This window comes from Urocitellus parryii, chromosome 11 (genome assembly GCF_045843805.1).
Source record: "Urocitellus parryii isolate mUroPar1 chromosome 11, mUroPar1.hap1, whole genome shotgun sequence".
Classification (NCBI taxonomy): Eukaryota; Metazoa; Chordata; class Mammalia; order Rodentia; family Sciuridae; genus Urocitellus; species Urocitellus parryii.
Window position 1 is genome coordinate 100,924,355 of NC_135541.1, and position 13,277 is coordinate 100,937,631.

At 35.4% G+C, this 13,277-nt stretch overlaps 2 protein-coding genes across 10 annotated transcripts in view; one reads left to right on the plus strand and one right to left on the minus strand.

Moving 5' to 3' along the window:
* LOC144249027 (uncharacterized) overlaps positions 1-13,277 on the minus strand; it is a 125,934-nt gene that overhangs the window by 95,136 nt on the left and 17,521 nt on the right. The gene's annotated exons all lie outside the window — the stretch shown is intronic.
* The window catches only part of LOC113177612 (flavin-containing monooxygenase 5-like), a 33,326-nt gene that overhangs the window by 9,513 nt on the left and 10,536 nt on the right, over positions 1-13,277 (plus strand). For all 3 annotated transcript variants that reach the window (XM_077791407.1, XM_077791406.1, XM_077791405.1), the window contains exons 3-7: positions 310-498; positions 2,388-2,550; positions 4,019-4,161; positions 7,859-8,058; positions 12,061-12,413. In XM_077791407.1, coding sequence (XP_077647533.1) covers positions 310-498; positions 2,388-2,550; positions 4,019-4,161; positions 7,859-8,058; positions 12,061-12,413 — 1,048 coding nt within the window. The remainder of the gene's footprint in view (positions 1-309; positions 499-2,387; positions 2,551-4,018; positions 4,162-7,858; positions 8,059-12,060; positions 12,414-13,277) is intronic.

The following is a 13,277-nucleotide window of genomic DNA, read 5'->3' on the forward strand; positions in this document are numbered from 1 at the left end:
CTGGCTTCCACTACAGTGAGCCTTTTAAGAGACCCAGATAGAAGCTGCAAGGCTACTTATGAGTTAGTGTTGAAAGTCATTCAGTGCCATTTCAACTATTGGTCAAAAACAAGTCATAAACATAACTGAGATTTAAGGACAAGGAACTACACAGGGGCACAAGTACTGGGAGATGAGTGGAGGTCATGTATGTGTGTAATTTGTTTGAATTGACATTTATTTCAGGAAATGTTTTCAACTGTTGATTGGCTATTTGTAAATCATGAAATTAATTCACAAGTTGCCATAAATGCTTCTTATTTACTGCAGGAAAATCCTGAAGAAGGAAGAGCCAGTATTTACAAATCAGTGATCATCAATACTTCTAAGGAGATGATGTGCTTCAGTGACTACCCCATCCCGGATCATTATCCTAACTTCATGCACAATTCCCAGATCCTAGAATATTTCAGGATGTATGCCAAAGATTTCAACCTTTTAAAGTATATCCAGTTCAAGGTAGGCAGTTTTGTGGGTGTCTTTGTGTTTGAAATTGTTCATCAAGTAAATGAATAATGTGGCTTCATTAACCAGTATGTAAATGTAAATATTAGAGCTATATACTCAAGTACAAAAACTTAACTCTTTGTTTTTTCTCTTTAAAGTACTCATGAAAAGCTCTCTCTTATATATTTTGGCTGCAGACACAGAAAGATACCTGCCCAAGTATTTTCATTGCCTTCATTTCAAATTCCCTGCTTATAATCAAGGAGATGAGGGGAATGAATAAGTATGGGAACTTTGAATCCTTCTGTTCCCCAAACTTGTCCACTATTTCTTAATTCTTTTATACTTTCTGAAGCACTTTTGAATATATTATTTTATATGATCATCACAAAGTACTTAGTGACTGGGAAGTTATTGAAAAAGCAAAGAAGCTGAATCAGGTGGAGAGTGTAGAACATTGAACTGGGAAACAAAACCCTGAATTCTGGCCCTTCTTCGTACCACTAATTAGTAACCTAAGACAAGTAAGTTTATCAACTTGAATTTTACCTTAATTTTATTTTCTGTAAAAGAAGATGATTGTACTGTATAACTTTTAGTTCCTTCCGTTTCTAAAGTCTGCCATGATTTTCCCATAATTTATAATCATGGCCATATTAAATCACCTGGCATAAAGTCCAAACCTTCCACCTTTTTATGTTTAGCAACAATAATAAAGTGGCAACATCTGGTGACAATTTCCAAAGCCAGTTATTTATAGCCCAGTGGTGCATCTCTTCACTTGTTTAAGTGACACTTTTTGAATAAGTTTATTACTGTACTAAGCAGTGATGATGCAAAGACAAAAAAACATAAGTAACTTAACAGTCTAAGTTAAGGACAGAGAAAAATGAAGAAAATTATTATTATACATATAAGTAATAAACCAAGTGACAAGCGCTATAGAGAGCTATACATTTGCAGCTCAGAAGAGGGATGTTTAACTCATCAGGGCAGAGGAATCAAGTTCCAGGAAAGATTTTTGGAGAAGACAATGTCCAAGCTGAGGCTTCAGTAGGAAGGAGTCCTCCAAATGAAGAAGGAATAAAAGGGTGATCCAAGTAGAAGAACCAGCTTGTGTAAAAACACATGACAGGAAATATAAATAGTACAGGATGGTTAAAGCATAGACAGTGTCTCTATTAGTCAACAAAGACATTATAGCCAAGACCCTTGAAGCACATTGGAATACATTCTTGATGTTTCCTTTGGCTGGGCAGAGTAACCCATATTTATTGTTTCTTTTTTTTTTTTTTTGGAAAAGCTAAAAATTATGCCACTGACTACCCTATCTCACAACCTATTTCTTTGTAGTTACTTGTAAAATGGACATATGTAGAAGGCAAACAGAGATTTATTTATAAAAAATAAGAGCCACTGACATGCTCCTGCTCTAACAGGAAAGGTAGCCTCATAGTCACATGTTTAAGCCTAGTCAAAGAGAACAGGACTTGGGAATAAGAAGACATCAGAGAATTTAAGGATGTCTGGGGTTAGTAGAGAAACAGGTGTTTAGTGCCGAGTGCCACAGAAGTACAGGAGAAATCCAAGCTTTATTCAGGAGCTACAATGCCTTAAGGTAGAGACTTACTGTCCTAGCAATTTCTACTTTTCTAGAAGCAGAGGAGAATACACTGGTCTGTCAACTCTGTTTTACTTTGTCTGCCTTATAGTTTTCTCACTCAGACCAAGGCCCAAACAAAACTGTTCTTTATGGAGGATGAAAATCAAATACTCTTGCAAGGACCCCAATGATGTGATGGTGCCTATGGTATCAGCCCTTTGTGTAACATTTTGCAGGAAAGATCATGTCAGGGAAGATACCCACTGTGCAGGCTCTGTGTATGTCACTTTTCTTTCAGACTACTGTGTGCAGTGTGAAGAAGCGGCCTGATTTCTCTACTTCAGGACAATGGGAGGTGGTCACTGAGTGTGAAGGAAAAAAGGAGGTTAATGTCTTTGATGGAGTCATGGTTTGCACTGGCCATCACACTAATGCTCACTTACCTCTGGAAAGTTTTTCAGGTTAGTGACCTTCTAGGAAGGAGATTGACATTTGAGCCATGCCTATGACCCTGAGAAATAGAAGGGTTATGGTCTGAGTGATTTTTGCCTTGGGGTGAAATAAGGGCATAATTATGCATGTTCCCTTGAAGATGGAATAACTTGTATTACTGCCATTTGGGGACTAGAGTTAATGGTAATTTTAGAGTTTAGAGGTCTGTAAACAATCATGCCACCAATTAATGACATTTCAGTTAAGGCTGGAGTACATATAGAATGGCGATCCTATAAGATTATAAGGGGACTGAAAATTTTCTATTGCTGAATAGTATCATAACCATTATAACATCATGATGATACTGATGTACAAAACCTTCTGTACTGTCAGTTGTATAAAATTATAACCCATACAATTACGTATGTGGTACATAATACTTAATAATAGACAACTATGTTACTGGTTTACGTATTTACTGTGCTATATATTTGTTTTGGTGTGTAGTCCTTCTACTTATAGAAAATTTTACTGTAAAACTGCCTGCTGTGTTACACCAGCAATAACCTCACATGTCTCATGATTATTGTGGATCCTGATTGCATCAAGAGGCCATATTGAGTGGCTGGCCCATACAATATAGGCTTATGTAGGTACTTCTGTGATTTTTAACAATGATGAAACCAACTTACAGTAAAATTTTAAGAATGTATGTATATCTGTCAAGTGGCACATGATTGTAATTAGCTTTACAATAACTTTGATTTTCCTTTTTATTTTTTAATTAATTTATTTATTTTAATTAGGTATACATGACAGCAGAATGCATTTTGATTCATTGTATAGCACAACTTTTGCAGCACAATTCTTCATTTCTCTGGTTGCACATGATGTAGTGTCACACCATATGTGCTGTCATACATGTACCTAGGTTACTGATGTCCATCTCATTCCACCATCTTTCCTATCCCCAACTTTGGTTTTCCTAAGGATCAAAAAGGAAGACTGTGGAACACTTACTTAGTATTGGTTCAGATATAAAATTTTTCAGTAATTGAGGAAACAAACAAATGTTGAATTTCTAAGGCTTAAATGAAAGCTTGAATAGTTTAGTTTCAATTTTGGTCCTAAACTTTTTTTTAAAAAAATCACTTTATGTATATCCTAGAGTATATGAAAACATATATACTCTAATTAAAACAGGAGTATATAATTAAGGGAATGAATGACAAAAAGAGAATGGCAGTTTTCTGAGGCAGTTTGGATTTATGAGTCTACAAATCCAAAATACAAACTACTTATGATAAAGGGATAACAAGTTACTATTCCAAGGCTCTGGAAGAAAAAAAAAATAAGCAAAAGTATTTAGAAAGACAAGAGTAGCTCAATAAAGGGAGAACATGTGGAGAATACGTGCTTCAACTTTAAATTCTACAAAAGAATTTTACAAATGATATCCATTATATAAACTATCACCCAATAATTATCTTGCAGGAATTGAGAAGTTCAGAGGACAGTATTTCCACAGTCGAGACTATAAAAACCCAGAGGCATTTGCTGGGAAAAGAGTCATTATAATTGGCATCGGGAATTCTGGAGGAGATCTGGCTGTAGAGATTAGCCACACAGCCAAGCAGGTTTGAATCAGTGATTTACTTTGCTTCATTCTGCCTTCAGTCTCACCAGGGAGATAGACCCAACAGAGTATATAGATGGCTGCACATTGCCCACTAGTCCCACTGGCAAATATAGGGCTTGGTTTCATTGCTTCAGTTGGCATTACGGTAGATGCCATATGGTTAGAGTTCCATTACTCAGTTGGCTTCACACTAAGGAATAACTTCACTGCTTCAGGTTGCACTCATGATCCCAGTTATCCTCTCCTGGCTTTGATGAAGATCAAATATTTGCTGGAAGAGGTTGGAAGAATGCAACATTGACAGTGTGAATTGTCCATTGGCCAGAAGAAATGCCATGTTCTCATATACACATGTGGAAAGCACACTGTGGTTATTGAAAACTTTTCATTAAAAATTTGAGGGTGAATTTCCTTTTTGCCCCCCAAATGGGAAAAAAAGAAGCAACCTAATCTTTCCCAAAACAATGTGGATATCGGCATAAAGAGTGTCTGCATAGTAGCATATGTGAACAGATTGTGTCAGCCTTTGCATGCAGTTAGATAGCACAGAATGGCAGTCACTTCAAAGCAACTTCTATCTCCTTGGTTTTTTGTTTTGTTTGTTTTGGTTTCTGTATCATAGATTTTGAGCTTTGAAAAAAGTGTCTTCACTATAAACTTCTAGGAAAAGGCATGCTATTATTATATTTTTGTCTTCATTGAATCATAACTTTATTAGTAATAGGTGAATGCTTGGTTGTTCTTCAGTAACTTTAATTATGCTATACTTCTTTATAAATATGCTTCAAATTATTTTTTAAAACTGAAGCTTAATGACACAATTTTGTTAAATGACCCTTACCTAGCAACTCGGTTCCAATAATTTCTCAGTACTATTTTCATCTATCAATATATAAGTGATCTCATATGTTATTCTGTAAACTAATTCCACAAACATTTATTAGGAAGTAATTATATAAACAAGAAAGAGTAAAAAACACATGTGGTAGAATGATATACAATATAGGTAGTGGGGATCCATGCAAAAGTCTTCTTTCATATCAAGTGGTCATTTCTAAGGAAGCTGGACCTAACCTGCACTATGGAATTAAAATTTCCCAGGAACAAAATATTCAGAGTGTGGAGATAAGGTAGCCATATTTGTGAGAAAGCCCTGAGAAAACACATAGCAAACACATCTGCATAGCAGGGGCAACATCCTCACAGCACTAATGCAAACTGAAGAAATTTAATTGCTGAGTTTGCTTTACATATTAAAATGTATTTATATTTAAGAGAAGTTGTTTGTAAAGTCAAAATTTTTAAATGGGTCTATAAATTTCAGTGCATAACAAAATTTTGGTTTAACCCTGTGGTATAATGATTTGTGAAAGCATCCCTTTCTCATCAGGTTAATTTCATACACAATTATACTGATTTAACAATTTTCCTTATAAACCAGATTTATAAATATATTGTTTTCTTAAAACAAAGTATTGATGGAAAAGTTGACATAAGTATGACAGCCATTAAGCATTTATTCAATGTTTACTGTATGCCACACTTTTTTTATAAAAATTATCAAAGCAGTCTTGTGATGTATGTGTTGTTGTAACTATTTTATAAATAGGGAGCCCTTTAATTAAGGCTATAAGCATTGAACTAAATCATTTGAATCCCAAGACCATGCAGGCTCTTTCAACTGTGAAATGTAAAAAGCACTTAAATCTGATAGGGCTTAAAATTACTCTCTGTGAGGATATATGTGTAAATAAAGAATCATACCTTTGTAGACAGGCATCTTTTTACGTGAGAGCTTAGACAAAGACTATGAAACAATATACTAATCTATAGTAACACTCTAGAAAGTTCTTCCGGGGAGTAAAGTTGAAAGTGTAATGTTGAAAATGTCCTGATACCTCTGCCAGGTAATTGAATATCAACCTTAATCCATTCTGAACATGTATTTTTAGCCAGAAAAGAACAAAGAATTACTGAAAATTTTCCTGTAGTTCTATTAGCAATCTTTATTTTTTCCCCATTCAATAATCAATAGAACATTTCTTAATAGGATTTAGAGTCAGTCAGATGTGGGTTAAAAATTCAGTTTGTCTCTTAATAGCTATATGTTCTCTGGCAAATTTTTCATCTTCTTGATGTCCCTCACCCATAAAATGAGGATAACAGTGGCTTCCTCAAGGGATTGTTGTGTTACCATTGTAAAACCCGTTAGTCAGTGTCTCATGCCTGTAATTTCAGCTACTCAGGAAGCTAAGGCAGGAGTTTTGCAAATTTGAGGCCAACGTGAACAACTTAGAGAGACCCTATATCAAAGTAAAATAATAATTTTTTAAAGAGGGCTAAGGATGTAGCTCAGTGGTAGTGCCTTTGCTGAGCATACATTTGGCCCTGAGTTTCATCCCCAGCACCTCAAAAAGGAAAAAAGAATACAAAGAACTTAGTATCCAGAGTTACAGGTCACAAGTCTCATTACATGAAAGTAACGATGATGTGCTGAGGAGACTAAGAGATGTGCAGGCTAACCCTCCCACTGTGAAGAAAACATAATTGGACACAATTGGAGAGACAAATTAAGAGCATAGAAAGTTTCACATCATATAAATGACATAAATGGTAAATAATAGTTCTTAATAATGCAAACGATGTCAATGACAAAAAGACTGGAGATTTTGGATTAAATGATATCCAGTTGTTTTCAGTTTTATTATTACATGATTTTTTTTTTTTTTTTTGGTACTCGGGATTGAACCCAGGGGCACTTAGCCACTGAACCACATCCTCAGCACCCCTTTTTTAAAAAAACATTTTTTAAAAGATGGACACAATATCTTTTTACTTTATTTATTTATTTTTATGTGGTGCTGAGAATTGAATCCAGTGACTCACATGTGTGAGGCAAGTGTTCTATTGCTGAGCTATAACCCCAGCACCCTCAGGACCTTTTTAAATTTTATTTAGAGATAGAGTCTCACTGAGTTGCTTAGGACCTTGCTAAGTTGCTGAGGCTAGCTTTGAACTCATGATCCTCTTGCCTCAGCCTCCAGAGCCACTGGGATTAAAGGTGTGTGCTCTGCTGCACCTGGTCTATTGCATGACTTTTTTTTAAAAAATATTTTTTATTTGTCAATGGACCTTTATTTTATTTATTTCTATATGGTGCAGAGAATTAAACCCAGTGCCTCACACATGCTGGCAAGTGCTCTACCACTGAGCCACAACCCCAGCCCCTATTCCATGATTTTTATTTATTTATTTGTTTATTTTTATTAGTTGCTCATGACAGTACAATGATCTTGACATATCATACATTTGAATCAAATGGGGTATGATTTTTAATGATTCCTAGATGTGGTAAGTGCTAGTGAAGTTCAGAGAAGGGAGAGAGAATTATCAGCCTGAAAGGTCAGTGGTATTCTCATGGAGGATGAAGACTTGATCTAGACCTTAAAAATGAACAGGCTGAAGAGAATTCAAAAGAGGAGGACTTTTCAGGCACATTGGCTTTAAACAGAAATGTAGTGGTAGATCACAACAAGACATATCCTTTGACAGTGTTTGGGAAGGAAAATTTTTAAAAGATTGTACAGAACTAAAATGCCACACTAGTAAGTATGAACTTAATCTTGAAGAAAGTAAGAGTGCTTTCAGATAGTGAGACAGAATGACAAAAGTTAACAATATTTCCCATGCCTTAGGTATTCCTCAGCACCAGGAGAGGGGCTTGGATCCTGAATCGTGTAGGGGACTGTGGATATCCTTTTGATGTGGTACACTTTTCTCGACTTAAACATCTTCTATCAAAGATATGCGGTCAAGCATTAACAAGTACATATTTGGAAAAATGTATGAATCAAAGATTTGATCATGAAATGTTTGGCCTGAAGCCTAAACACAGGTATGTTCTCAGGATGGGAATGGGGTTGGTAACAGCCAAGGCATAAGAATAAGGGCTGTTCACAGAGGCTAATAAGGCTACCTCTACCCATACATTAAGAAAACATTTTAAAAAATGGTTTTTACCTATCAACCACAGAAGATCAAGATCTGCTGGCCTCACTCTCATTAACATTAGCCATTTTCTTATTCTGTCAGGTATCAGTTCTTTTTATACGGTGCCCAACAACAAAAATGTAATAGAGGGCAATGCCTCATTCAGTCATTCAACAAATATGGGTACCTGTTGTGAGCAAGGCATTATATTGGGCATGAAAATACAGAGAGAAAAGACATAATAATAAAAATAACACCCTGCCCTTTTTAAAAAAAAATTTGAGACAGGGTCTCACTAAGTTGCAAATGGGACCTCTCCAAGTTCTAAGCCTGGCCTCAGACTTTTTTTTTTTTTTAATATTTTTTTAGTTGTCAATGGACCTTTATTTATTTATTTATATGTGATGCTGAGAATCAAACCCAGTGCCTTGCACATGCTAGGCAAGTGCTCTACCACTGAGCCACCACCCTAGGCCCCCACATCTTGTCTTTTTTTGAAGACTTTTTAATTAGAAGCACAGCGATGAGCATATATATTATCTCATTTAATTCTCACAAATGGCCCTATGGGTCAGTGCCAGTTTTATGTCTATTTTACAGATATAAAATATTGAAACTTAGAGAAACTAAGTAATTTGCCCAAAGGCAACATGAGTAACAAATGGAAGACTTCAGAAATGGATCTTACCTTAAATATACAAATGAAAAGACAGACAACAGAATATGACAAAGAAATGAATAGAATGCAATGAGAGTCTAAAGAATGAGTTCTTATACAGCCAAAGGTACATTATGAAAGAATTTCTATATACTGACTTTAAATGACTTTTTTCCTGTCCAACTTTTTATTTTTGAAAATGTTCAGATCTACAGAAAAGTAGTACAATAATAAATACACTGAACATCCTTATATTTTACCTAGATTCACCTATCATAACAGTTTGCTATATTTGCTTTCTCTCTTCCCTCATGAAAGATAGAGCCAAACAATATGCAGTGTACATACATACTTAAGTACACATTTTTTTTCTGAAAATAAGTAAAAATCATTAAGACACACCCCCCCAAAAGGGCATTCCTCCATTTCAGAAATTTAACATTGATAAAATACATTTTCTAAGATGTTGGCATATTCAGAGTTCCACAGAAGTCCCAATAATATTCTTTTCTTTTTTTTTTCTTTTGGTACTGGGGATTGAATCCCGAGAGTCACTTTACCACTGAGTTATATCCCCAGCCCTATTTATTTTTTATTCTGAGATAGGGTCTCACTAAGTTGCTTTGGGCCTGGTTAAATTGCTGAAGCTGGCCAAAACTTAAAATCCTCCTGACTCAGCCTCCCAAGTTGCTGGGATTACAGGCATGCATCACTGCAATCAACCCAATAATCTTCTTTATAATAAGCTTTTCTTTTTCTCTTCTACATCCAGAATCCTAAAAAATGTTAATCACACCATTTCACTTAGTTGTCATGTCTTTTTTAATTTGAAATAATAATTCTCTATCCTTCCTTTTTTTCATACTAGGTATTGAAATTAGGAGTGCTTTACTACTGAGCTACATCTTCAATTCTTTTTTTTTATTATTATTTTGAGACAGGTCTCAGTAAGTTGCTAAAGCTGTCTTCCAACTTGTAATCCTCCTGCCTCAGCCTCCAGAGTCACTGGGCTTATAGGCATGCACCACCATGCTTGGCCATTCATTTTTTTTTAATATGGACTTTTATTCTCTTCCTCTTCCTTCTCCTTCTCTTCTTCCTCCTACTCTTCTTTCTTTTCCTTCTCCTTCTTCTTTCCAAGGCATGGTTTTTGTAGAATATCTCTAAATTTTGAGTTGTATTGTATCTTAGCATATATACTACATAAGTGATATTGTCTTCTTAGTGAATCCCATCAGGACCCACATGATGTCAGTTTACTCTATATTAATGATGCTAAATTTGATTGTGTTTAAAAAAGTGGCATCTTCCATGTTTCTCCAGTATAAAGATATTTTTCCCCTTGAAATTAATTAGTGGGATGATACTGGGACACTGTATTCCCTAACAACTTTTCATTGAATTATTTAAGCATGAATATCTTTTGTAGTTGCAAAACAAATTGAAGTTTTATTGAATAATAAAAGATAGGCAAATAGGGTCAGCATGTAGCATTCTAATTGTAATAGCTTAGAATAGCAAAAGGCACATTACACCCTGAGAGTTGCACACAGTCTGGTATTCCTAGACTTATATGGCAAAGCTAGAAGAGTAGTTGAATACATCTCTAGGTCTATCAGGCATAACCTTTTGTATGTTCTGCTAAATAAAAAGTATGAGGGGCTGGGGATTCAGCTCAGTGCTTGCCTAGAACACACAAGGCTCTGAGTTTGGTCCTTAGTCCTGAGGCAGGGGAACAAAAAAAAAGTTTGGAATGAAGACAGAAAATCCATTCAAGTGAGTGACATATTAATAATAAGTCTATAATCTATTTTAGAATGACCAGGCATATATCACTGTACCTGACCCAATAATATCTTTATAGATTTTTTTTCTTTTCTAAATCAAAGGATCCTAAAATCTTGTTTATTTGCCTTTCTTATTCCAAGGCAAATGGTATAGAGGGGAGATGAGAAGGGAGCCTTAAAAACAACTGTAATTGTTCAGGTGAGAGAGTGAGTAAACAAAACTATTCTAGGAATTCTTTTTTAAGAGAGAAAGAATGTAGGCTTGGTGAGCAGATATGAAACAGTTTTGTGGCTTAGGCAACTATGTGGATGGTAGTACTGCTAGTGAAAAAGAATAGGTTTAGAGAGAAAGATGAAATCGTGAGGTTGGAATGCAGAACAGAATCTTCCTAAAGGTTAGAATCAAAGCAAATTTAATTCAACAAATCAGGTATAGTTGTAAAATGTATAATATTCCTGAGGCTAGGCCAGGAAGATGATAGGATGAGGGTTCTCAGAGCCTGATGACTTAAGTTCAGGAATTAAGACTGTTTTAAAACTGAATCAAAGGGCTGGGACAGTGGCTCAGTGGTAGAGCACTCGCCTAGCATGTGTGGGGCACTGGGTTTGAGCCTCAGCACCCCATAAAGATAAATAAAAAAGGTACTGACCATCTATAACTAAAACATAAAGATTATTTTAAAAAACTGAATCAAGACTTTTTTTCTAAAGACCCAAGATACTGGAAACCGATTTATTTATTTTGATACCCTTATTCCATACTGTCTCTAGAAAACACTACTTAACATGTCCAAAGTATTCCAAGAGAGTTTATAGAAAACTATTTTGATAGAAATTCTAAAATCCTAGGCTGCATAACATCAGTCAAGTCATTTAATTTCTCTAGACCTCAGTTTCTTCATTCATACAACCCACTTCTACCCGCTTCATAGAGTTTGTGTGACTGTCAAATAAGTTAATACGTGGAAATGTAATTTAAACTCTAAATTGATGTACATATGTAATTTATTACACAGTTTGGAAAATGAATGTCTAAGTCTACCTCTTGGCCCTTTGGCCAAGTTCTGTCAGACTAATTGATATATGAACAGAAACTATTGGACTATGGCCTTAAGATGCCACAGAGCATTATTATAACTTGAGAAACCACATATGCACTCCTCAAATAAGACTCTTGTTCCTTCACTTTGAGGAAGGAAGGTATTGCCTTCCCCTTTCAGTGACTTCCAGGGTTCAGCCTTTTCAGTCTTGTGTCCTGAAAAGCTGATATAAAGTAAAACTGGTGTAAAGTGGGACTTTTCCAAATTTCACAGGTAAACTGAGGGGAAACCATTGATATATTGTTTAACCACCTCCACCAAAGCAAAAATTTACTTACATGATTTATTTCTCTCTTTCCCTTTCTTTCCATCTCTCGGTCACTCTCATTTCTCATTCTCTTCATCTTTATTGTCACACGTAGAGCTCTGAGCCAGCATCCAACAGTAAATGATGATCTGCCTAACCGTATAATTTCTGGCTTGGTGAAGGTGAAAGGAAATGTGAAGGAATTCACAGAAACAGCTGCCATATTTGAGGATGGCTCCAGAGAGGATGACATTGATGTTGTTATCTTTGCAACAGGCTATAGCTTTGCCTTTCCTTTTCTTGAAGATTCTATCAAAGTGGTCAAAAATAAGATATCCCTATATAAAAAAGTCTTCCCCCCCAACCTAGAAAAGCCAACTCTTGCAATCATAGGCTTGATTCAACCCTTAGGAGCCATTATGCCGATTGCAGAGCTCCAAGGACGCTGGGCTACTCAAGTATTTAAAGGTAAGTGACAATAAAATTCTCTCCTTAATTACTTGGTGATGTTTAATTATGTTTTTGTGCTTGCTTTTAAAAAGCAGTATGTTTGATCAAAATCTTGAGGGCTGCATAATATCTAGCACAAAGTTAGTACTAGAAAACTTATTTTTAAGTGAATCTAACGTAGTAATTTATAACCATAGACATATCTTAGAATCACCTGGGATATTTTCCCAGCTTAGGCATGCTTTGATCTCATCCCTGGTGATACTTATTCAGTAAATGTGGGTGGGGCAGACACAAGATTTTTGACAAAATTGTTCCCCAGTTAATTCCAATGTGTACTTCAGATTAGAATCCACTCATCTAAATTTTAGACAATTGGTATTTATTTGTGAAGTAAAAGAATTTCATCTTTCATTATGGAGAATGTCAAATATAGAAATGGTGTGACTTACTTTCATACAATAAGTTAACGCTTGGATGGAGATTAATCTAGAATGTAGAATATTAAACTTTCAAATCCTTACATCCCACCCCCATTTATGTCCCCGCTTTCAGTTTTGGCCAGAAGTACAAAAAAAAAAAAAACACTTTGAGCTTTGGGATAGTAGGCTCAATATGAGTCAGCAGATGATACGGGTTCCAAAAGGCATCTTTAAATCTAGCATCATCCCAGAACATCATAATTGTTCTCTAAACTGGTCAGATTACCAACTAAAGACATTATAAAAGTGAAACTGGAATTCACTGAATAAGGAGAAAGATAAGAATGGTTTAAGGAATGTGAAAACTTATCATTTGAAATACAAATAAAGTTACTGGAGAAGTTTAGGCTAAAGAAGTTAATATCTGAGAGTTCTCTTCAAATATTTGAAGGGATACTCA